General features: G+C 41.2%; 2 protein-coding genes across 12 annotated transcripts in view; both read right to left on the reverse strand.

Moving 5' to 3' along the window:
* ZHX1 (zinc fingers and homeoboxes 1) overlaps nucleotides 1–16,463 on the reverse strand; it is a 28,081-nt gene extending 11,618 nt beyond the window's left edge. For 4 of the 10 annotated variants that reach the window (XR_012054265.1, XR_012054264.1, XM_072924982.1 and 1 more), the window contains exon 1: nucleotides 16,324–16,463. The gene's annotated coding sequence lies outside the window, so the exon portion shown is untranslated. The other 6 variants (XM_041714061.2, XM_072924980.1, XM_032747046.3 and 3 more) reach the window with 6 other exon arrangements.
* Nucleotides 16,464–17,709: 1,246 nt separating this feature from the next.
* Nucleotides 17,710–22,307, reverse strand: part of ATAD2 (ATPase family AAA domain containing 2) — a 30,558-nt gene continuing 25,960 nt past the window's right edge. For both annotated transcript variants that reach the window (XM_030266648.4, XM_012571955.5), the window contains exons 26-28: nucleotides 21,824–21,948; nucleotides 20,045–20,173; nucleotides 17,710–18,628 (exon numbers count right to left, since the gene is read on the reverse strand). In XM_030266648.4, coding sequence (XP_030122508.4) covers nucleotides 18,590–18,628; nucleotides 20,045–20,173; nucleotides 21,824–21,948 — 293 coding nt within the window. In that variant the 3' untranslated portion in view covers nucleotides 17,710–18,589. The remainder of the gene's footprint in view (nucleotides 18,629–20,044; nucleotides 20,174–21,823; nucleotides 21,949–22,307) is intronic.

Below are 22,307 nucleotides of genomic sequence, written 5' to 3' on the forward strand. Positions count from 1 at the left end.
ACGTCTCTTGACTGTTCTATGAGCCCAAGTCCTTCCTATCACTAACTTGAGCCCAGTACCACATCTCCACTACTGGCTCTGTCACGTCTTTCACGTCAGAGGCTGTGAAGTGTCCCAGAAAAGGCAGGTTTAGAGTATTTTTCTATTGCATTATACATGCAAGCACAATCATGTTCCACACCTTTCTTCCATGTCTGAAAACAGGCAAAACAATGTCTTTTTAAGGTATTCTGACAGATGAAAGACAACTATCCTTTCTCCTAGGTTCCCAAATGTCATTTTCCAATTGAAGACCAATCCCAAACCAATAAAAGTGATTGCCAGCATGTGGCAATTAACTAAAATATGTTTTCATGCCTCTATGCATTAACAGAGACATGACTGATTGTGTAAGCTGTAACAGAGAGAGAAAAAGCATTAAAGACTGATATCCCAAGCAGAAGCCTTAGCTTCACATTTTTTCTTTAGGCAAAAGACAAAAGTGTTCATCCATAGTTGCTACCCAGTGCTGCTCTATAAGCTCTGTTTTTGAAACTGTGTGTCACCTTACTGCTTCATAAATATCCTCCTTAAATATTTTTAACAGTCACCCTCTACACTACATCTGTGACTACAGCCAAAGTGCAGAGCCTCACATGATATGCTTTTTATGCCAAGGACATGGCATTAAGGACACTGAAAATGCTCAATAAATCTTGGGTAATCATCATTCCAGGATGACAATTATTTAATGGTACTGGAGTAGAAAGATATCCTTCTTCCACAAGTTAATAGTGGCAGTCTGTAAAACTGAGCACAGAATTGCAAGAGATATTTATTTTCATGTATATACAAAGTACCTATTACAGGCCACCTCATTTCTCTTTGCAGCGAGAGAACCATGAAGCAAAGCTAAATAGATCCATTTGTCTCAGTGTCTCAAGGGACAAGAGGTAGAACATTATTAACTTTTCTGCTTCTCTTGGGGCTGGAGGGCTCTTGACAAAAGAGAAGACAACTGCCAAGACAACGTTGAGCAATGGTCTGGGGGAAGAGCTGGGTGGTATTACCTAATGTTTCTGCGATTTTGAGTAAAATTTCAGAAATGCCTATTTTAAAAAGCAACTTAACAGCTACTTTTGCTGACTGAAGTTGTGTTTTGAGAAGTGACTGTGGTACTCTGCAGTGCCTTATCCCCAGCACAGCACATAGGATCTATACACAGGGCACAGTCTGAGTGAGCTTAGGTGCCTGCCAAGGGTCCCATTCTGGGATGGCCTGGAGTGCAAGTGAAGGCAACATTTATCTGACATGCAATATTGACGCATGCTGAAGGAAAGCCTGGAGGTAAGGAATAAAATGGGAAACCCGTTCAAGAAATTAATAAATGTTCTTCTCCAGTCTCCTCATGTACCCAAGAGTGCTCACAGTGCCTGTAAGCCAACAAGTCTATGTGCAATTGCAGCACCTGCAGGCTTTTAGCTAAATCTGTATCACGTCTCTGCTGTGTTTCAGTTTTGCTTATGGTGCATAAGCAGATTATTGTGTCCCTCCCCTGTTTACCAAGGTAGCAACACTTTTCTTTGGTGCAAACAGGTCTCAGAAAAAGAAAGCTGCATCTCTGTTCTTCTGACTACACTGTGTAAAGTTTTTTTTTTTTTTTTCCTTAAAGGATGTTGTGATGTCAAAACCCTGTTTAAGTCATGGCTATGACGAGCTATAATAGCATTCAGTAAAATCTCAAGAAATTGAGATGCCTGCAAGCCTTCCCAGCCTTCTTTCCTCCACAGACGTTACAGAAATCTCCATTCCCTCCTCCCTGGAGCTAATGTGATTATTCCACCTGTAGCACCCTGCTTGACATGTTCTCTCAGATTAATAGGGCATTATGAAAACTCACAGTTGTGCAGTTTATCCAAACATTTATGCATCATCCTTGGAATCTTCATTTCCTCTAAAATACTTCTCCTGTTCTGCTTACAGGAGTGTGTGGGACCTTGCCACATAGCTGGACTTCAGAAAGGTCTGCACTATTCTGCACCATGACTCCAAAAAAAAGAAGTAATAGTGTGATTTTTGCCAAATCCATCTTTCTAGGAATCTTGTTACAATTCTCGAGGTTCTTACAGACTGTTTTTTAGTATCTTCCTGTATTGGGCTGGGAATGAAGATCCCTTTAACTGACCTGAGATTCACGATGTGTTCTCCTCTGCTCAACCATTTCCCTTGGTTAAGACTGGGCAGTCCTGTGCCTAGTCTTGTGCTTGCCTCTAGGCCACTGAGACCTCCCTCATATTCCATGAATTCCTAAAGGTTCTCATGGTTCAGAGAATGCTTCTGCTTGTCCCTTATATACCTTAAAGTCAAATATATAGCAAAATATTGTGAAAGATTTTCTCTTTTTATCCCTCCTTTTGAATATTGACATTGTATTGTGTAATTTGGTTTGCAATAAAACAAACACCTGGATTATTTAATGTCAAAACCATTTTTTAATAAAGCATTTTTTAATAAAGGAATCTGAAGAAATATTTTATTTACACTGCATCCCCTTCTGTAATTTCACCTCAGATTTTCACAGAATTGACATTCCTAGCAAATCAGCCCACAAAACAAATGTTTTTCTAGGAACCTAAAACAGCAAGTGCAGGCATACTTTTTGAAAGTCCAGAATCTGGTATTTTATCTTTCAGCAGGATTTCTCAGGACATTGTTCTTCAGAAACATGAACAGTCAGCAATCCCAATTAATTATTAATTATATTAAGATAGATTCATTCAAGAGTGGAATTCAACATTTAAAGTTGTCTTTATAGCAGATTTTAAATGGAGGCAGAAGCCTTCTGCCCATTTGATTAAAGTTTGAGAAGGAAAAGACATCGAGTTGACCACAGAAGACACACATGAAAGAACCTGATTCCAGAAAAAATTTTTTACTCCTTCTTCCCATCCCCAAACAGGAGTACCTGATGCAGCAAGAAAAATAAATGAGTTTACATAAAATTTTCACTGTCTGTTCAGGGTGTATGCTCTCTGAAAAGGCATTGCTCCCTGCCTGCTGTAGGACACTTTCATCCAGTGTGCAGGAAAAGCATGTAAAAAAAAAAAAAAATCAAGCCCCATGTAATGTGATTTTAAGGATATGCAGAGAGAGGCTCAGGAGAAGATACAAGCAATAGAACCCGCTTCTAATTTTTAAATCCACCTAGATTACAAATTGCCTACCACTTCACACAGAAAATGCTGCCTTCTTATAACCCATGACAATATCCAGTTGTTGATCCTTTGTTTAGCCTCCTTCTACTACCCTTTATTCAGAGTAGATGTATCTATGTCAGAAACTATTCTGCAGAGCTCAGTGTAGGCTAATACACTCTGATGTGTGCTGCCTCTCAGTGAGAAGGGTGACTATGTTGCAGCACTGTTTTCTTCACTTGCTCCTTATCTGCAAAGTTCAGAGAGCCTTACTGCTTATGACTCCAAAATAAAACCGCATCTCTATTAATCCTGCAATATTTACATTCTATTAGTCTTTTAAAATAATGTCTGGTACTAATCCAACATAGGAGCGAAACTTATCAAAATTATTTCAGCAGAAGTCCTTATGTATTACAAAGATAAGGCCCACTTGGTGTTCTTGCTGCATTAGACTGGAAATGAGGGAGGCAAGCACCAAAAGCCACTGTAGTGCCCATGCAGAACTCCAGGCTGTGCCAAAGCCAGACCCGTGATGGAGCACTGGAAAGCTGACACAAAGCCCAGCAGAGGCTGAAGGGAGCCTGCCACGGGACATGTGACTGGACTTTCCCAGTTACTTCCTCTCAGTGCTGGTTTTAACAAGCAGTTCCATCAAAATAAAGGTCAGAATTTCACACCAGAAGTGACCGCTGAATGACCGACATTATCTTTCTGTATTGCACCACCTATGCCAGGTACCTCTGCGAGCACAGTAACTTCTGCCCCTGCTTTTGATATAGAAAGCCAAAACCAGGTTCTGTATCTGACCACATAAAGCTAATGACCAAACATCTTGCTTACTTAAAAACCAGGGGTACACTGACCAAGAGGCCCTTTAGCATGAATGGTGCACGTCTCTGCTCCTCAGTCACACAGACAGGTATTTTCTATGAGATACAGACACTTGGCAGCTACACTTATATAGGTAGACCTTTATTTTATTGACTCTGAAGTCTCCTATTCAAACTGTGAGCACACACCACTTCTAATGTCAGACATCTCTGCGTGACTATTTTTGAAAGTGGGTATCAGACTTGTGTAAATGCTTATCATACCCAATAAAATGGCAGCAGAGTCAGGGATTTTTTTTTTCTTTGCATAGCTACAGCTCTATTTTATTTTAATTGCTGAGCTGTTACATACAAAACAGAAAGGATGAAGAAATAAATTACTGACATGAAGACAAATTTTAATGTGTTCTGCATTGAATAAACATTTAATTCAACCCTCTAAATGTTTCATGCTGACTTCAAAAAAAGTAGAACAGTGAGAAATTATTAATTTTATAAACTGTTTATCAAAAAAGTTTCTCTGTAAAACACCAAAACAAAAGGTTTTATTATCATGGGATTTCCTTCTTTAAAATGAAACAATCTGGCACACATATGACTTCACAAAATGCTCCATTCAACTTCATTCTGCTTTTTTCTTTCTTTCCAGATGAAAAATTTCTAGAGCCATTCCTTTTCCCAGGCCCTAGTCCAGTGCTGCACTCGTACAAGACCTTCCTTTGACTTCCTGGAGTTCATGTACCCTGACACCCCTCAGCTCCCCCAGAGACCCAAGCTACAGTCCTACAGATGGTCTCTAGACAGCCCAGCTCATTCCCGACTCATCGCTGGTGCTGAGCAGGAGCCCCCGCGATTTTGAGGTGACACAGCCCAGCACAGATTGTCTCGCTCTCCTCTCCCCCTCCTCCACTGATTCCAACAAACTGTACAAGCCCTCATCACACTGGAAACCAGATTTCACATTGGCTGCTTTCTGCTTTCATTAATATTTGGCTGTCACCACTCAAAATGGTACTTCTCAACAGCAAATAAGAGTATTAGCAGCACTCTACCCTTAAAAAGTAGGACTGGGTCTCAGGGCTTACAGCTCCCAATGCTTTTGTACCTTCTGCTAGGTCCGTGGCATTTGCAGAAGCCCAAAGAGCAGCAGCAGGTTAAGGACCCTGGTGCATGACAATACAAGAATCTAGACAGAGAAAAGGAGAATCCATTAAATAAAGATGGTTTAAAGCAGTCTGCAGATGTGCACGAGAGGAATAAAAGCATGATCAAGAGCAGGTGATAAAACATCCTGTAAATTCTACCTTGGATACAAAAAGGTAATGATACATTATGACTCATAATTCTGCCTTTTTTTTTTGACAGTGGAATGCATTTCTCAGACCTCAAGGCCAGATCCTTGCCAAATTTCGAGTTCTTATGTCAAATCCCTGAGGCAAAGAGCTGCTCAGAAAAAGAAAGATAATATGGCTTTTACATGAAGATTGCCTTTCTTTCTCTCCTTGCTTCCCTCCTAACTCTGTTAATTTTACTCTTGAACCAGCTAATGTTCTCCCAAAACTCAATGAACAGGGAATAAAAGCAGCCTCAATGTGAAAATTTCTCATTTCAACTATCGTAAGAAACTGAAAACAGGGACTTGGAGCGAACTGACCAGGTGACACTAATACACACTGCTACATGCTCCACACATGCATATACCAGAACATGGACCCATAATTTAAATAACTTGTAATGGATCCCAAAATACTTGGAACAAATGTATAAACTCAGTGTTTGTATGAACCAGTGTTTTATGAATGAGGAAAAAGCAAGGACTTGGAACGTTAATTGAAAAGCAAAAAGGATCAATTCTACTGCAGGGACCTACGTAATCCCATGTCAAGGTGAAGACTGCAAGGCACATTCTCAAGGTTTCAACAGCTCTTTAGAATCTCCTCTACCACTTGATCCACTATAAGCTTTTGCTAAAATGTACTTGCTCAGAACCTTTCCTGTGTGCCTTGGATCCACCTGCTTACTTCCTACCCCATGTCCTCCTTAAAGCCACCCCCAGCCTTGCAGGTCTGCTTCCACTTTGTGAGAGGGCCAAGGAGTGCAGAGTGCATAAAAAGTCCTTTATGTTCAATAGCACGTGATTTGCATCTCCACTTTGGATACAAGAAATTAGATTTCAGATCTGGTATTTTACAAGGTTCTTTTTAAGGTGCTCCAGAATGTTTCCAGTATCATACAGCAGCTTTACAATTGTAAACTGAATCATATAAGAACAGACACAACAAAGAATTGACCCACTCCCAACTGGCAGACTCCTCCATAGTGGAAAAATGCAGAGAATTTTATGTTCATGCTTGCAAGCTGATCTTATAGAAATTCTCCAGGATCTCTGATCTGATCCAAACAATGCTGGTCATGGAACAGCATATTCACAAGTCAAAATACAACATATAAATTCCTGTCTCTGTATTCAGAGTACTTGGTCTTAGTGCAAGTATTCTCAGTGCAGCACTAAACTACTGCCAGGAGCAGGGTGAGATTATCAAGCTCACTCAGGCTTGTCTTTCCTTGCAACACCAACACATTCTGTGACTGCTACAAGATGACTTTAGGGGTGTAATGATGGTGGAGTAACAGCACTTCAGCACTGGTGAGGAAACCAGGTGTCTGGAGAGTTTGTAAAAATCTGCTTGGGATTTTTAAGGAATTTCCATCCTTGCAAGTCGTCAAAACTTGGCAAAACCCTGAACAACTCTACCTACCATCACAGATAACTTTGCTTTGAGCAGGATGCTGAACTAGACGATCTTCAAAGTTCTTTCCACTCTAATGTTTCTCCTCAGGATTTTGAGGTGTTCGATCATATAACAAAGAAAAAAGAGGATAGTCCAAGCTGCCTGTATAAACACGCTCTGCAGGTCTCAAATATCTAGTAAAATACCACTGTGTACCAAGTTAACCTTTGTGAAAAGCAAAGCATTTTTATTTGCAACAGTGACGTGACTCTACACCCCTGCTGAGTACTGTACTGTACTCCTTAGATACTCCTGCTGATTTCTGTGGGAGATAATGTCTTATTCTATGTGTGACAATACCAATTCCCTTACTCCCCACCCCATGCCCCCATCATTCATCCACAGAGTGGATAAACATTGTTTACTGCCTATCAGCCCAGTGACAAAAAAAGTAAAAGATGGGACTACAGAGGCTTTCAAGTACAACGTGTGGATTGGAAAGATGAATCTGAAGTACAGCCACTGAAGAAGTCTGAGAGGTGACTGTGTACTCAAGTTACCATGGGGTAATGAAGAGTCAGCAGATCAGAACAAGCAATCTCAGCCGTGGCACAGGAACAGGAGGTTTGCAGTTACAGCATTTCACAGGCACTGCTGGACCTGGCGCCCGGCAGTCCCACGCTGCTCCCAGCTCACCTGAACAAAGGCCTCCAATGCAGCAGCAAGGAATCAACAAGTCTTTCAACAGGCTGGTTCCCTGCTCCACTGTTTCCCAGGCTAATTCCTTAAACTTTGACTGTGAACCTGAACTATGTGACTTACACTGTGCCAGACACGTCACCCCCCTCGTCACTGCTCAGAGCCCTGGAGAGGACAATCCCCAGTTTGGGAGCCGGGCTGAGGAAAGCTGGAGGCTGCACCTTTTGCCCTGCTCTGCTGGAGCCGCCTGTCATGTGAGTCTCCCCGGGAGGAGAAACACAAACCTCCGATGTCCAGTCCTGGCAGGGAAGTAAGAGCGGATCACTGAAAACAGACTGCCCTCTTTCTCTTTGTGTCTCTCAAGTACAATGGTGGAAAATTAGCACAACATGATTTAAGTGAAAATATGGAATTAACTAAAACATTCTTACTTTAGTAGCCATGGAACTGCTTTTTTCTTTTTTGCATTAGATTTAAACAGTGTAAGAAAAACAGATTAGTTCAGTTTTTAAAAATATAGGTAGCTTAAAACTGCATAAATATCCTAGGGTCAAAATCATACTCTAACTGATTTAAATGAGAATAAGCGGTAAAATATTTAAAGGAATACTGTATGTGTTGGTTAAAAACACATGTAAGAGGTAACAGAAAAGCCTAAAATACATTACACTGCACAAAACAGCATGATAGCTGGGTGGAAGGAAGAGAAGAATCAGTATTATGTTTAAAACACCTATTATTCAGACTGTAAGTTTTAAATAGAAAGATTTTGTTCATTTACATTATTGTTTCAACAACACACTGAACACATTCCCTCATAGGAAAAACACCTATCTTATTTACTGACATTAAACCAGACATACTGCTAAAAAGCACCAATTACTGCTGGAAGTTCTGTTCTAATTGTAAACATCTAAATTTTTACCAATGGAATAAAAAGACTTAAAAAAATCAGTATTATAATGGATAGTTTTAATCCATGTCATTACTTTTTTACTTAACTAAGGTGGAAATTCTCAGTGAAAACACTGAAGTACTGGCAGTTAACAACTAACCTTATACACAGGAATTCAGTTTGTAGACATCTGCACTGAGTGAAGGTAGAAATTAATTCCTGAATGACAGAAGTTCCTGCCTCAGATTTTAAAAAGCAGGACAGCTTTTTTTTTTTTTCTGTAGATCTCCAATTCAGGCTTAAACTCTTCCAGGGCTAAAATCTTAACAGACTTGGATACATCATCATAGAAACAATAAACTTACTATAAGGGAGTATTAAAAAATTATCATAATTTGTGTCACAAATCAGTAGGTTTTGAAGAAAAAAGTAATGTTTAAACACATGTACTGTTAGCTGTCCTACATATTTTAGTAATACAGATGTTATGCCATTTAGGTGCATTTTAAGTTAAATTTTCATTTCCAAATCAAACTCATTTTAGACATAAATTTAGAAAAACAGGAACTAAGAACTGAATTACTTAATTAATGAATTAAAAAACAAGATATGCATAATTGACTGTTTTCTAGGAAAAGGACAAAAGTAAAAATTAATAATCTGAATGCATGTTGAGATAAAGTAACAATCCCTGATATTATTTATCCCTTTACAAAAAAACCTCTGCAAACTACCATAATATCAAACAATGAGAATCATTTGCCATTTACAAAAGTTATTGAAAGCATAAATTCAATTCAAAATTAGGAGAAATTGTTTATATCAAGGTTCCCTATGTTCAGATTCAAGCTATGATCAAATCACCTATTCGCATTATTCCAGGTTCCATATATTAGGACTGGTTTTGAATTAATGCCTCAGTTAAATGATATCTGGGGGAGACAGGGAAATACAAAGACAGGTCAGGAGAGGTAAGATGAACATGTCTGCATCATTATTAAATCAACCAAATCAGAAGAGCCCAGGATACAACTGGGGTGTGGTACTCAAAGAGAATGTTTATAAGGGTGTCCAAGTTTAGCATAGAAAATAGGCAGGCCTGGAAAGCCCATGGGAATAAGATGCATCTGTTGTTGTAAGCAGCCCCAGAAAAATGTTACTGGTTCACTAGCCTGGGGCAAGCTTTTTCCTTTTTTCCTTCTTTTCCTTTTTTGACAGCCAAGTACAATATTAGCTTGCTTTTTTTTTGTCATCGTCAAGCTGAGGCTGCGTGAGATTATTTTGTGTCTAGACTAATAAATGTTTGTAAGGATTTTGCAAGACCGGTTTATGGGAATAGAACCCTCTTTTTGTTTTTCTGCTGGAAAAAGCAGCATTAAAAACAAATGAGCACCATCATGCATTTGTTTTAAATTGCATATTAGAGCACTGCCATTTTGTGTGCAATCAATACATAATTTGGAAGAAAGATGCTTTTAAAATTCAAAGCTATCCCTGAGCAGCTAAGGTTCTCTTGGAAACTGAAGGAGGAGTCTGAAATTATTGTTCTTTTGTTTGCATCCCCCAGTGGGAAAGGCAGCACACAACTAGAAACCACTGTGCTTTGAGGCTACACGAATCATTAAGAATAAGATCAATCCCTCCTCCATTTAAACATTAGATATTAAAACTGAATCTAGGATGAAGGTAAGCTAATCAGACTCCTTTTCAAGCTGTTATTGGGTTAAATATAATATCAAAAGGATTACATAAATCTTGTAACTCTCTCTACAGAAATTTAAAAAAGATATTTATATTTTGCAAAACACAGCCTGCCTAGACTCCAATTACAAGCATCAACTTAATCAGTGGAAATTAGTGAGATATGCACGGACCAAAACCTACATTTTCTTTTTAATATTTGTTTCAGAGGGCGGGGTATCTCAAGATGAAATGGCTGACTGAGCTTTTTATTTCATTGCTTTGGATGGAAATGACTGAATCTTTCCACAGAAACTAGTGCTGAAGAAGCTGCTCTGGTGCAAAGCAATCTTTGGTCCTAACCCTCCAGTGAGCTCTCACCCTCAGACTCTCTCTCTCATGCCAGCTCTCTGCAGCAACAGGGTTTAAATGTTGCCTGGTGAAGAAAAGGGCTCCTGTTCAGTAATTCGCAGATACCAATTACTATCTGTAATTGAGCATCACATCTGGAAATAGGATATTCCCTCATATAAAGCAGCATATAGCTACAAATTCTAAACTTAGAACCACCTTGTGCCCATATGCATCTGGTTTAAACTGCAAAGTATTCCCCACTTTCTGTCAGTGAGTGTGACATCAGGGTATGGTGCTCACACCGTCATCATCCATGCAAATATAAATATACCGGAAAGTTTTCCAAACAAAGGAATCTGAATTTCAGTGTACAAAGTGATGTAAAACTTTTCCCTCTCTGGACTTCATGTATGATGATTAATATTCCTTCTAAGGATGTGTGCTTGTGATTATTTCTTTACTATAGGTATAAAGAGTAAACTTACTTTTCTTCCATACCACTCTTTTCTCCCATCTCTTCCCTCCTGTCCCCCTAAAGAAACAAACAGCTGATATTAGCAAGACCTTATATTTCCCCCGGAGGAACCAAGGAAATAGAGAGTTAAAAAAAAAAAAAAGAAAGGTACTTGTCAAGAATCAGAGTTAAAATGAATGGCTTTGGACTGATAAAACATCCAAAGTTCTAAGCATCTCACGAAAAACCTCACCAAAAGTAGTCTCTTTCATGCTAAATTACTGTTTTTAATGCAATAAAAAATGAGTTCTCTATTCACCAACAAATTTAAGTAAAATGTATTAATATGTCAAATTTGAAAAACACTTGTAAGCTACAAGTAGTGAAGCTCAGCTCTGTGTGTTTGCATCATATTTAAGCAGATACCTACAATGCCAACAGGGACTTTACATGGGCATCAATTCCTCAAACTGATCCATGAACAAAAACCCAAACTCACATGACACTCTAAGTGCGGTGAACCTTTTGTCAGACCAGATTCCCCTGAGAAGTTTGGAGAACCATTAAGTATTCAAATAGCAAACAAGGCTGAACATTGTGCAGGGCTAAACACTCAAAAAATTCCACTGCATCTAAAAATGCATTTTACCTTGCTGAAAATCCTGCTGAGAAAGAAAAGCTCCTCAGCTTTCATGCCTGCTCCATCTAACTCACTTGGCAAGTGCTGCCAAGTGCCCAACTCCTCCTGATACAACTTGGGATTTACAGAGCACTCTCAGCTCCCACTGATTTGCTGAGGGCATCTGATCCATGTATAAAAAGGCAGTATGTTTCTACTTTGAAAGTATTCTTAAGATTGAAAAGCTGGAGTTTTTGAGGAAGCATACAGCTGAAACTAACATTTTACGTCCAGCCTTCTACAGTCAGGTAGTTAATAACTGTTCTTTCCTGACTCCTTCCCCACTGTTTCCCCTTTACTCTTTTTCAGACATACAACATTCCTAGGTCTCAAACTAAGACAGAGCCTTACACCCATGCACAGAGCCAGCAACAGAGTTTTAAAATCAACAGCATTTTGACATACAAATCAAGTTTTTCCATTATAACATAGGGAGAAAAGAATCATCTTAGTACTGTATTTTGTGTTCGTTGATCTACTTCATAGCTTTAAGAAAGGCAAGCTTGGAGACCTCTACCAAGATTGCCCTGGACTATACAAGCATACACCTCCATCTATGAAGTTCCTAGCACCTTTCTAAGCTAAAACAATGTTAAAATAATCACAGTCCTAACCTACAGCCAATGATTCAAGCCCTAAAATCTCTGTGATTACCCATTCACAGAATTCATTGTGAGCTAACAGCTATTTTCCATCTAATAAATGTGGTTTGAAGATGCTTTGAAGATTCGGAGTACTGAACATGTGGAGCTTTTACCATAACCATTGGAAAGTTCAAAAGCTCATTTCTGTCCTTCTGTTTGGTGAGGTGCATTTGGTGCGCACAGAACGACGCTGGCTTTGCCAAGCAGCGAGGGCTGGCGTTACACGCGCTTCATTACACAGTTCTGTCTGCCCACTCTTCTAAACAAAACTGTCAGCCTTCAAGCCTTGCTTGAGCAGTGCTTTCAAACTCTGGGTCCCCTCAAAGCATGTGAAGTTCCCCCAAATCCCAGTGAGACCATTAGACAAGGAAGGTGAGCAGCATACTGCAAAATGCCACCAGAGAAGGCCAAGTTGCATGCAGTGAGCCCAGAATACCGAAGTCACTTTTTAAAACTGCTCCAAACATGATGCAGAACCTGTTCTTTGAAGTAGAATATATAAAGTTCTTATACCTGTCTGGCACAAGCAGAGGTTATGCTAAAGAACATTTGCAACATTAAGTTCTTTGCTACCTTTTAGGTCTTTTAAGAAGTGCAAACAGCAGCAATACTGAAAGTTCTTTATAATTTTTCCTGAAGGTTCTCCAGTCACGCTACATCTGTTCCTCCTTTAGTCATCAGCAATTTTCCTGTCTTGTGTGCTTTAGGATGGCACTGTGTCTTATACTCTTAATGGTACAATAAATGTAGGCTACGCTCTGCCCCCTTAGATTACACTCTTTTACAGTGAATTATACTGAAGTGTAACATTTACTATTATCTCAAAGCTCTTAAGGATAAAATAGTGGTACACACCTTCTAACAACTGACAATAGCCAACTTTTGCTCTATTTGGGCTGATCTCTGAAGCTGGTTAGAAAGAATCCACTGGTAGTACAGGCACTGCTCTAAGAAATACCTTACAGTTCACTGAACTCTGAAGGATATGATAAAGACCTGACTGGACCCCCTGAAGTGCCATCCAGTTCCTTGACAGAAAGACCACAGAACTGGAAATGAACCACCAGTGAAAGTGGTGCAAGGCACAAAATTATGAAATGCCATCTGGTTGGTACAGGACAAGGAAATGTATCATTTTGGTGGCTTCCACCTCCACAGAAAAAGAAAGAACTGTTTATGCAGCAAAATGGTTTGACTATTTGGGAAAGTCCTCAACTAGCCATGAAAATTAAAAAAAAAAAAGAGAAAAAAGAAAAAAAGAAAGAGAAAAGAGAGAAAAGATGAATTGGAATAAAAGCATAACAGACAGTAAATTAGAATTAATAGAACTAATAAGTCTAAAAACATAAGTAGTCACATCCCTTTAATGCCTAATTTGACAATATTAGAAACTTAAATAGTAACAGACAATTGTATTCTTAGAGGTGTATATTCAGCAAAGGTGACACTACTGACAGGTAGTGGGGAGCTGCACAAGTAGAATGCTACACTCTATTGCTGCCTGTTTAGCAAACAAAAGGGAAAATGGGACTAAACTGAAAATTGCATCACTTGTTTACAAGTCCCTGACGACTCAGAAGCAAACCATCCTGGACATTTATGGATCAATGACCCTGCATCTAAAGCACAAGGAGAGGGAATATTGACCATTTACATACAGAAGAGAACAGCATGTCCACACACTCAGCTAAAAATTTTCAGAACACACCCTGATGCCATGATTGTTATCACACAGGATTTTAACTGATCATTCTGAAAATTTTACAGCAAGCTCGGGATTTATAAAAATTAGAAAACATAACAATACTGAATTTGATGCCATGAAATCTTTACTACACTTCAGCTTAGTAGATAAAGAGAAGCTGATCACCAAAATAAAGGTTAGCCATCGCTTAGCTGCAAGTGATTGTGCCTCGGTTGTATTTATTATTCACAAACAAACAAACAAAAAAAAAAACCCAGGTAATGTGTACTTGGTTCTTTAAAAATTCCAGCTTCATAAAACTGCAAAAAATCCTGAACTCAGACTTAAGCAAAGAATCTGACTTCAAAGATGAATGACTGTTTTTCAAGTAAGACTCTTCTAAAGTTACACATAAACGGATCACCAATCCCAACTAGATGAGAAAGTTAGCCCAAAAATTAAACCTTTCCCTCAGACTACATATAAACAAACCGTGGGAAACCCAGGGGAAAATCTCAGCCATAGCAATAAGCTTAACTGAAATGCTACAGACGGCCCAGTGAAGCAAAAGACACAAGAAACAGCCTTCTGGGTACATTAGGAACAAAAGGAATCCTAGCAGTATTACAAAGTCCATTATTTGACAGAAATTCTTCAGTGTGAAGAATCTAAAAAAAGGAGCACTGTTCAACACACAGCTCTAAGTCTCCAACGGTAAGCATCATGACAAACTTTGTGATAAATATTGTCTATTCCTGTAATAAACAACAGGAGTTAAGATATCGGGACACTGGATCCAGCTAAAGCACTCACATCAAGAAATGTGTTGCAAGAGACGAAATAATCCAGAACAGAGCCATAAGAAACATTAGGAAAGCAGAAAAGTAAGCCTCACAAAGGAAAGCTCTACCTCAAAGTACTAACTTTGGGGACATTCATAGTAAACATTACCCAAATATCATAGCAGAGGGCTTTTCAGTCTAGCCAAGATACAAGAACCACTAGCCAAAATTTAAAAGCAAATAATTTCAGTTATACAAAATGGCATCTACTTCTAATCCGCTCAGGGGAATTCATTTAACACCACCAGTGGAATTGACTGCCTTGCTGGCAATGTTTAAAGAAAGTAACAAAAGGGTTTCTAAATTATGCATTTTTTGCTCCAAGAGGTCTTAATTTAGGGCAGTCCTCTAGTCTACATCACACAGGTTGTTTTAAACAGGGTTTCTGTAAGTACTCACAAGCTTTCTTTTTTTTGGCGTGAAATCCTTCTGAATAAAAACAAAAAACAGACCACTGGTGAAAACCAACAGCACAGCTTTTAAATTTCCCCTCTCATTGCTATGTTTGAGGGAATATTTGTTTTCATGTACCAAGTTTCATAACAAAATCCGCTTTTTATTTACACAATGCTTATATGCACTTTGAAATGCTCAATGTATCCTGTGTGCAAGTCTTATTTTAAGAATAAGTGGCAGCTATGTCAGCTTGCAGATCAAGGCATCTCAGCCTTCACTATTTTACATGACACTTTCTACACAGTAAACTTCCCTGTCTTTCCATTAACTATCTAACCTACCAAGCAGCTCAGAAATAAAGTGCAAGTACCTACCAGATAACATTCACTACTGCAGATACTCTGAGCCCTTTCCGAAATCCAGAACTGCCTCCATTACATGGTTTATTGAAGTTGATGTTGGTTTCCAGTGCTGCACATCCTGATATAGGGGAGAGCTGAGCATCAGAACGCACCCGAAAACCCAGGCACCCCCAGAGGAGCACACTTGACGTCTTCCCAACTTTGCCTGCACATACACTGTACTGCTGCTTCATGCTCGCCCCCGCACCGCAACGCCACGGGATGCAAGATAACTCCGGAGCCAGAACTTCATGGCTCGCTGCCTACCGTCAGTCTGTCAGTCCGTCCGCGCTCCGGAACGCCAGCGGTGACAGCGGGCAGGAACTCGCCGGCTCCTCTGGGCGCGCCGGGATTGAACTTCTCGAGTCTCCGTTCTGACTGACGAGTCAGACGGATTTTCCTCCGCCCCGAGGCGAGCAAAGCCCCGTGCAGGCTCCCGGCACGGGGTGGGGAAGGAAAACACGGGAGAAGAGCTCGTCCTCGGAGGAGTCTGACCCCACTGCGGGCCGGGTCGGAGGGCACGCACAGCCCACTTCCAAGGGATGCCACGGCTCTGCCGCCGCCCCCGCCGGGCGATGACCCCCGGCCGCGGGGGGCAGCGCCGCCGCCAGACAATGGGGAGGCGGGAGGGCGCGGCCGCCCCACCGCACCCACCCCGCGGGCGCCGTCCCCGCGGGCCCGGCCCGCCCGCCTCCGCTGGCCGGAGCCGCCCCCGCCCCGGGGCAGCAGCGCCGTCCCGTCCCTGCCGGAGGAGCGCCCGGCCCGCTCCCGGGGAAGCGGGGGCGGGCGCAGGGCGGGCCGCCCCGGGCAGCGGGGTCACCCTCCCGGCGCCGAGAGCCCCCTCAGCGAGTCCCTACCTGCCGGCGCCGCTCCGCCTCGCCCCCTCAGCCCGCGCCGCCGCCCGCCCGCCGCCTGCGCTCACGGCCGCGCCGCCATCTTGCGCTTCACAAACTACTGCACTTCTTTCGGGGCGGGGGGGCGGCGGATGGGCCGGGAGCTCCCAACGCCGCGGCCGCCCGCGCCCTCGCCTCGCCCCGCGGCGCTTCTTCGCATCCTCCCGGCGCGGCGCTGCCCCGGGGCGGGAGCGCGGCGAGCGAGGACGGCGCGGCCGCTGCCTCAGCCGCCCTGGCAGCGAGCGGGGGCGGAGCCGCTCCCGCCGCCCCGCCCGGCAGGCGGCGGACACCGGGCGCGGGGCTGCCCCGGCACCGCAGCGCCGCAGCCCGGGGAGGGACACCGGCGCTTCCTCGGCGGCCCGGGGAGGAGCGGGGCCGGCGGGGTGGCAGCTCCCGGGCGGCGGCCGCTCCTCCGCTGGCAAACTTGGGCTCCGCGGTCGGCGCTCCTGCCGCGCCCGGGACGGGCTGTAGGGACGGCATCGCCCCCAGCCCGGGAAGGGTTTTCCTGCCGCTCCCGCCGGGAGCTGCCGCCGAGGGAGGGCACGGCCGCAGGGTCCCGAGACTCAAGCCAGGGCGAGTGAAGACAGAAGTAGCGGCTCTAACGAAAAAAACCTTTCCCGCACCTTGGGTTGTTGGGTTTTTTTGTTAGAGAGCTTGGAGAAAGGAGATTGTCTCCTTTTACTACATACAAAAATATTTTAATCGAAGTTGGGTTTAGCTCTCACTGCCCAGTTCTCAAAAACGTTGTTTCCCTACACTATTTTTCTTGTCACTGTGTGCTATTTTGGGTCAGACAAAATGTGTGTCTTTCCCCAAGAAAGTAAAAAGAAAGATGTGGTTTGTGGGGAAAACTTAACTATTCACAGGTGGACACAGAAGATGAAATTTACACAGTTGGGAAGCTTTTTAAAAATCTGCCTAGGTACGGGATCCTGTCGAGCCTAGTGACAGGAATACATTTGCTCAGAACAGAAGTTTTGGTCTCAGGAATGTTTCTGGTTCCTCAATTCCATACTGTCAGTTTTCAGAATAGTGCTCTTAGGGGATGCACTCAAGCTGCCTGCCCCAAGTCACATTGAAATTGGCGAGAGCAGACAAGGAGGAGATCAAGTTAAGGACATTATGACATTGGAAATGTAATTAATGAACTAAAGTGCATTAAAATGTAATTTTTCTTTTTTCTTTCTCCTGACCATGTCTTTGCTATGTAATCCATACACTAAGTGGAGAAGAAGCTGAACACATGCAGTTCTTATTTTAAAATCATAGTATTTGTCCTGGTGCCTTAAATGCAAGATTATCAATGATCAAAACTGTTCTGTGATTAAAATAGAGCAGACAGCCCACCACTAAAAAGATTAATTTTTTTATTAATAACCACCAAACAATACAGAGAAAAAAAATCTACATAGCACACTGATGCTTGAACAAACACAGCAGAAGGACACAAGAAGAGAACTCTACTGACAGAGATAAGAAACCAAACACAAAGAAAGAAGGACTCCACAGTTTGGCATTCGGTTTGGCCACACATTGTGTATGCAAGGTGATAGAACAGAAGAGTGGAGGGTCATGCCACATATTTTATCATGATTTATATACAATTCTATTTTCATATAGTTAAAGTTTCTCTTATTTTTTTTAAATATCAAATTAACAGATAAATTTTCTCTGCTGGTTTGAAGAGAAATACTTCTTCAAAACAGGGTACTGCTTTTATTTTACTTCAATATATTTATCACCAACAATATATTCACTTTTATGTAATAAACAGATATGATTCTTCCCAGGTAACTAAAAAACTATTTACAACTGAATTCAACTACAAGCCATCTGATGAACTAACAATTTGTATTAAAATGCTTTTCTCCAGTATTAAGATTGTCATTATTACAAGCATGATTAAATTTTACCTTAGAAAGTTACAGTAGTCAATCTTGCTTTGTTTCAAGTTAGGTTTTCTTTTAAAGAGAGGTACTGAAATTATCTGTTCAGATCTGCTGAGTTCAAAAGGCAATCACAGCAGTATGTTACATTAAAATATATATATATATATATAGAAGAGAAATACCAAAGTCATTAAATGACTTTGAGCTTTCTTAATAAATTTTAAGATATATTTGTATAAATATATATGTAGATCTAGTATTTATTGAACAATGCAAAGAAAGAACAGCATGCAATAAAAAGAAAACATTACAGAGCATGTGAAGTATGCTGAAATCAAGTATCATGGATAACTGAAGGCTGTAATTTCTTTCTTCATTGCCTAAGAAGAAAAAAAAGGACCAATTAGGAGTCAGCGTGAATACAAACTTAAGAACCCTGTTTACTACTTCATCAAATGAAGCGAGAATCTGTGCATACAATTGTTAGTAATGATTTACCCAATACATGTACTACCACCATCACTGTTGTTCTATACTCACTGGCTCCAACATATCCTTATGCACCCAAAATAGAGAGTAGGTTAGGAAAACTGCAGGGATCCGTATCAGGGGACTATGGATCAATAGTGCCTTCAGCAATTAGAGAGGAGACAGTGCCCAAAGAGCCACAGCTAAAAGCTGAACTGTTCTTTTCGGCACTCTGAATAAATACTTGTTCAAGTCTCTGCCTTCATACAGTAGAACTTACTCCTGGACTGACTTGTGCAATCCTTCTGAATAATATTCTTTGGTCAAAGGTCAAAGAAGCAGAAAAAAAAGAAATCAAGTTCTGTCACAGAAGCTCCCAAACACAGGATACCAAAAATGCTAAATCATGTAATTATGAGAAGGGTGCATTTTTCAGAAATGGCATCCCTGAATCCAAGTAATCCTCACTGTTGCACAAGCAGAGCAAGAGCATCTGACTCTCTATCAGATGTGGAAGAAGAGATCAAGATGACCAGGACTCAAGAGAAGAGGTTTTCTGAGTTTTTTAAGGAAGACCAAGATGCATTAAAAAATTTTATCTATTCTTATGCATGACCACCTGGAAGACAAATAGATTCAAGGACTTTGAAGCTGAAGACTGAATATCCAACCTATCTAAATAAACTCAGCAGTGGGAACGTCAGACTGGGACCATGGGCTCCTGTGGAGTATTTCTGCCAAGTCCTCTCTTAGAAGGAGAGATTACAGAATTTGACTCATTAGCATTAAACCTTCATAGGCAGGAAGCTCCCATATCTGAAATTAAAAATGCTTGAGCCATTCTAGCCAAAAAGGAAGTCTGGCAAGACTAAAGTCTCTTATTCTTGTTACGCCTCATACTTAGTTTCTTTTCAGGAATGGAATGACTGCTATACAAGTGTTACCATGTGTGACTGCCCGCAAGAGGAGAACGAGGAAGTGACAGACTGAGAAAAGCGCCCTCCTTTCACAGCCCCCCCAGTACTGAAAAGGTACTGGAGCAGGAGTGGTGACAGACTGAGGTTAACTGCCTTGAGAGGGCTCTGGGGGGGACCCATCCTCTTCAAGCCTTTTCCTGCTGAAACTGCCAACAGCTAAGCCAAATGTAACAATAGTTTTGCAATATGGAGAAATATCTTCCAGACTGTAATGAACAAATCTTGTAACACAGGCAACTAAGCAGCAATGACTAATACTAAATAACCATGATAGTCACAGGGCACACATACATATGCATAATACACATACCTGTAATAATGACAAAGTGTTACAAGACAAAAAAAAATTACCTTCACTAATTCGTTTTTGTCACCATCTTCCCGATGTTGGTAAATGCACTGGCTAAGGACAGCATATAGTTTTTCCATGCGAAATATACTGACGTTCTCAGTTACCACGGCAATAGAATGCAGCACTTGCTGAAGAAAAAAAATGGAAACCAGAGTTCAAAATAGCACAAGATAAGCTGCAAACAGAAACAAGATAAGTAGGACAGGTGTATGGCCAACTTCCCATGTGAAACTTTTTAATTTTTGCCACTCTTCTACCTGCTTATTGAGTTCTAGGCCTATTATCAAGCAAATAAACAAAAAAAAAAAAAACCAAAACACCAAACAAAAAAACCAGCCCAAACAAAATCAAGCAGCTACAGCTTGAAGGGTCACCCAACTTATTGTCTGCAAGTGAATTCCAAAGAGGCTTTCTAACACAAGCAGCAAGTTCCAGTGGCACTCCTGTTAAGGAATCAAGTTTTCCAAAAGATGAATTTCATAACTGTAGCTCTGTCCTCACAGCTGAGACCTCTGTAAGGGCTCTCCAGTACCATCTCTCCAGTAGGCAGTACCTTCAGAGCACATGCTGCTGGCACCCTGACTCTAGAGAAACCCATGTGTTTTCCCTACACAGACAGACATGACCAACATCTTCCTTGCAAGGGGAAGCGGGGGGGGCAGGCACTGATCTAGCTCTGCTCTTTGGTGACCACTGACAGGATCTGAGGGAACAGCATGAAGCTGTGTCAGGGGGAATTTAGGCTGGATATAATGAAGAAGCTCTTCACCTAGAGGGTGGTCAGGCAGTAGAACAGGCTCCTCAGGAAAGTGGCTACAGCACCAGGTTTGACAGAGCACAAGAAACATTTTGACAATGTTCTCAAGCACACAGCAGAATTGTTGGACTCTCTCCTTCTAGGTCCCTTCAATCTCAGACATTCTATCATTCTATGAACACAACCCCATGAAATTTGCTTGCTTAGGAAGCCTGTCTTGAAAAGTTAATTTCTCTCTTCTCACTTAAATTCTTATCATGGCAGGTAAACAGCAGCCCCCTCTGGTTTGACCTACCTCCAGGACCTCAACCTGGCAATTTCCTGAATTCTCCTCACTGCAACATCTCCTGAAGAAGGCCACATCCATATACCCTCTCCAATTAATGTAAAGGAACTTCTCTGACCCCCTTCAGCTAGGTACATTTTTGACCCTTTCATGAACCACATTGTAGGATGAACAACTTCTCTCCTACAGGGGACTGGAAAAACCTCGTAACACTGTACCTATATGAATGCAAAATTCTATCTCTGGATTTTGAGAGCATTTGAGAAGAGCAGATATTAGTATTTTATCCAGAATGATCTTTATGTCAACCTGCTAACTTCAAGGCAAAAGTAATCTCTGCTACAAATCAATTTATTCTTCCAGTTCCTAATAAATGAAAACATGCAAACAGCAAGCCCAAACAACCCCCCAGTCCATCATAAAAACTGACAAGACACTAATAACCAGCAGCATTACCAGTTTGTCAGTGGGCTATTTTAAAATCTAACAAGCCCTTTTACATTAAAAATAGGAGATAATCCAGTCTCCTAAAATTTAGTTCACCAAAAGCAAGAACAGCAGTCTACACCAGCTGTGGAAACAACAGTCAGAGTTGTTGAATTATTTCACCAGCTATATATCCCTCCCATACTTTGTCTGAATTGGCATTGGTTAACAACTGACTTAATTTACAACCCTGTATATAGCAAGAAAATGTTCTATTTTGGTATTAACAAAATTAAAATTTAAACTTACTTTGAGCTCACAGTAATCCACAAACACTCTCTGTGTGCCAGTTTTCATTGCCTTCCCAACACATCCCAGCTGTTTCTCTTCCACCTGAGAAGATCTTGCACGAGTCATACGGTGTACCCACAAATCTGCAACAACATGAATTCCTTAAATCAGGATTTCTCTTTCCCTGAAACACAGTATGCGTGAAGTATTGTGTACTTGGAGAACCTCTCTGCAACAACAGAGATAACTGTTACCATTTTTCACTGATAAATGCTTAACACTTTTACCTCCTTTCTGGCAAAAATCTCTTCTCCATGAAAACTAGAGACTTGAACACAAAAAAACCCCAACACTAGACAAAAACACAGAGGAAAACCAGGGGGAAAAATCCTGTTGCCATTACAGCACTGCACTGTAAAACTCCAAAGTAATTTAGGTTAGAAAACACATCTTACACTGCAAGCACTAGGACATAACTTTTCTATTCCACACATGACCCTGG

The sequence above is a fragment of the Taeniopygia guttata genome, chromosome 2 (genome assembly GCF_048771995.1).
Source record: "Taeniopygia guttata chromosome 2, bTaeGut7.mat, whole genome shotgun sequence".
Lineage (NCBI taxonomy): Eukaryota > Metazoa > Chordata > Aves > Passeriformes > Estrildidae > Taeniopygia > Taeniopygia guttata.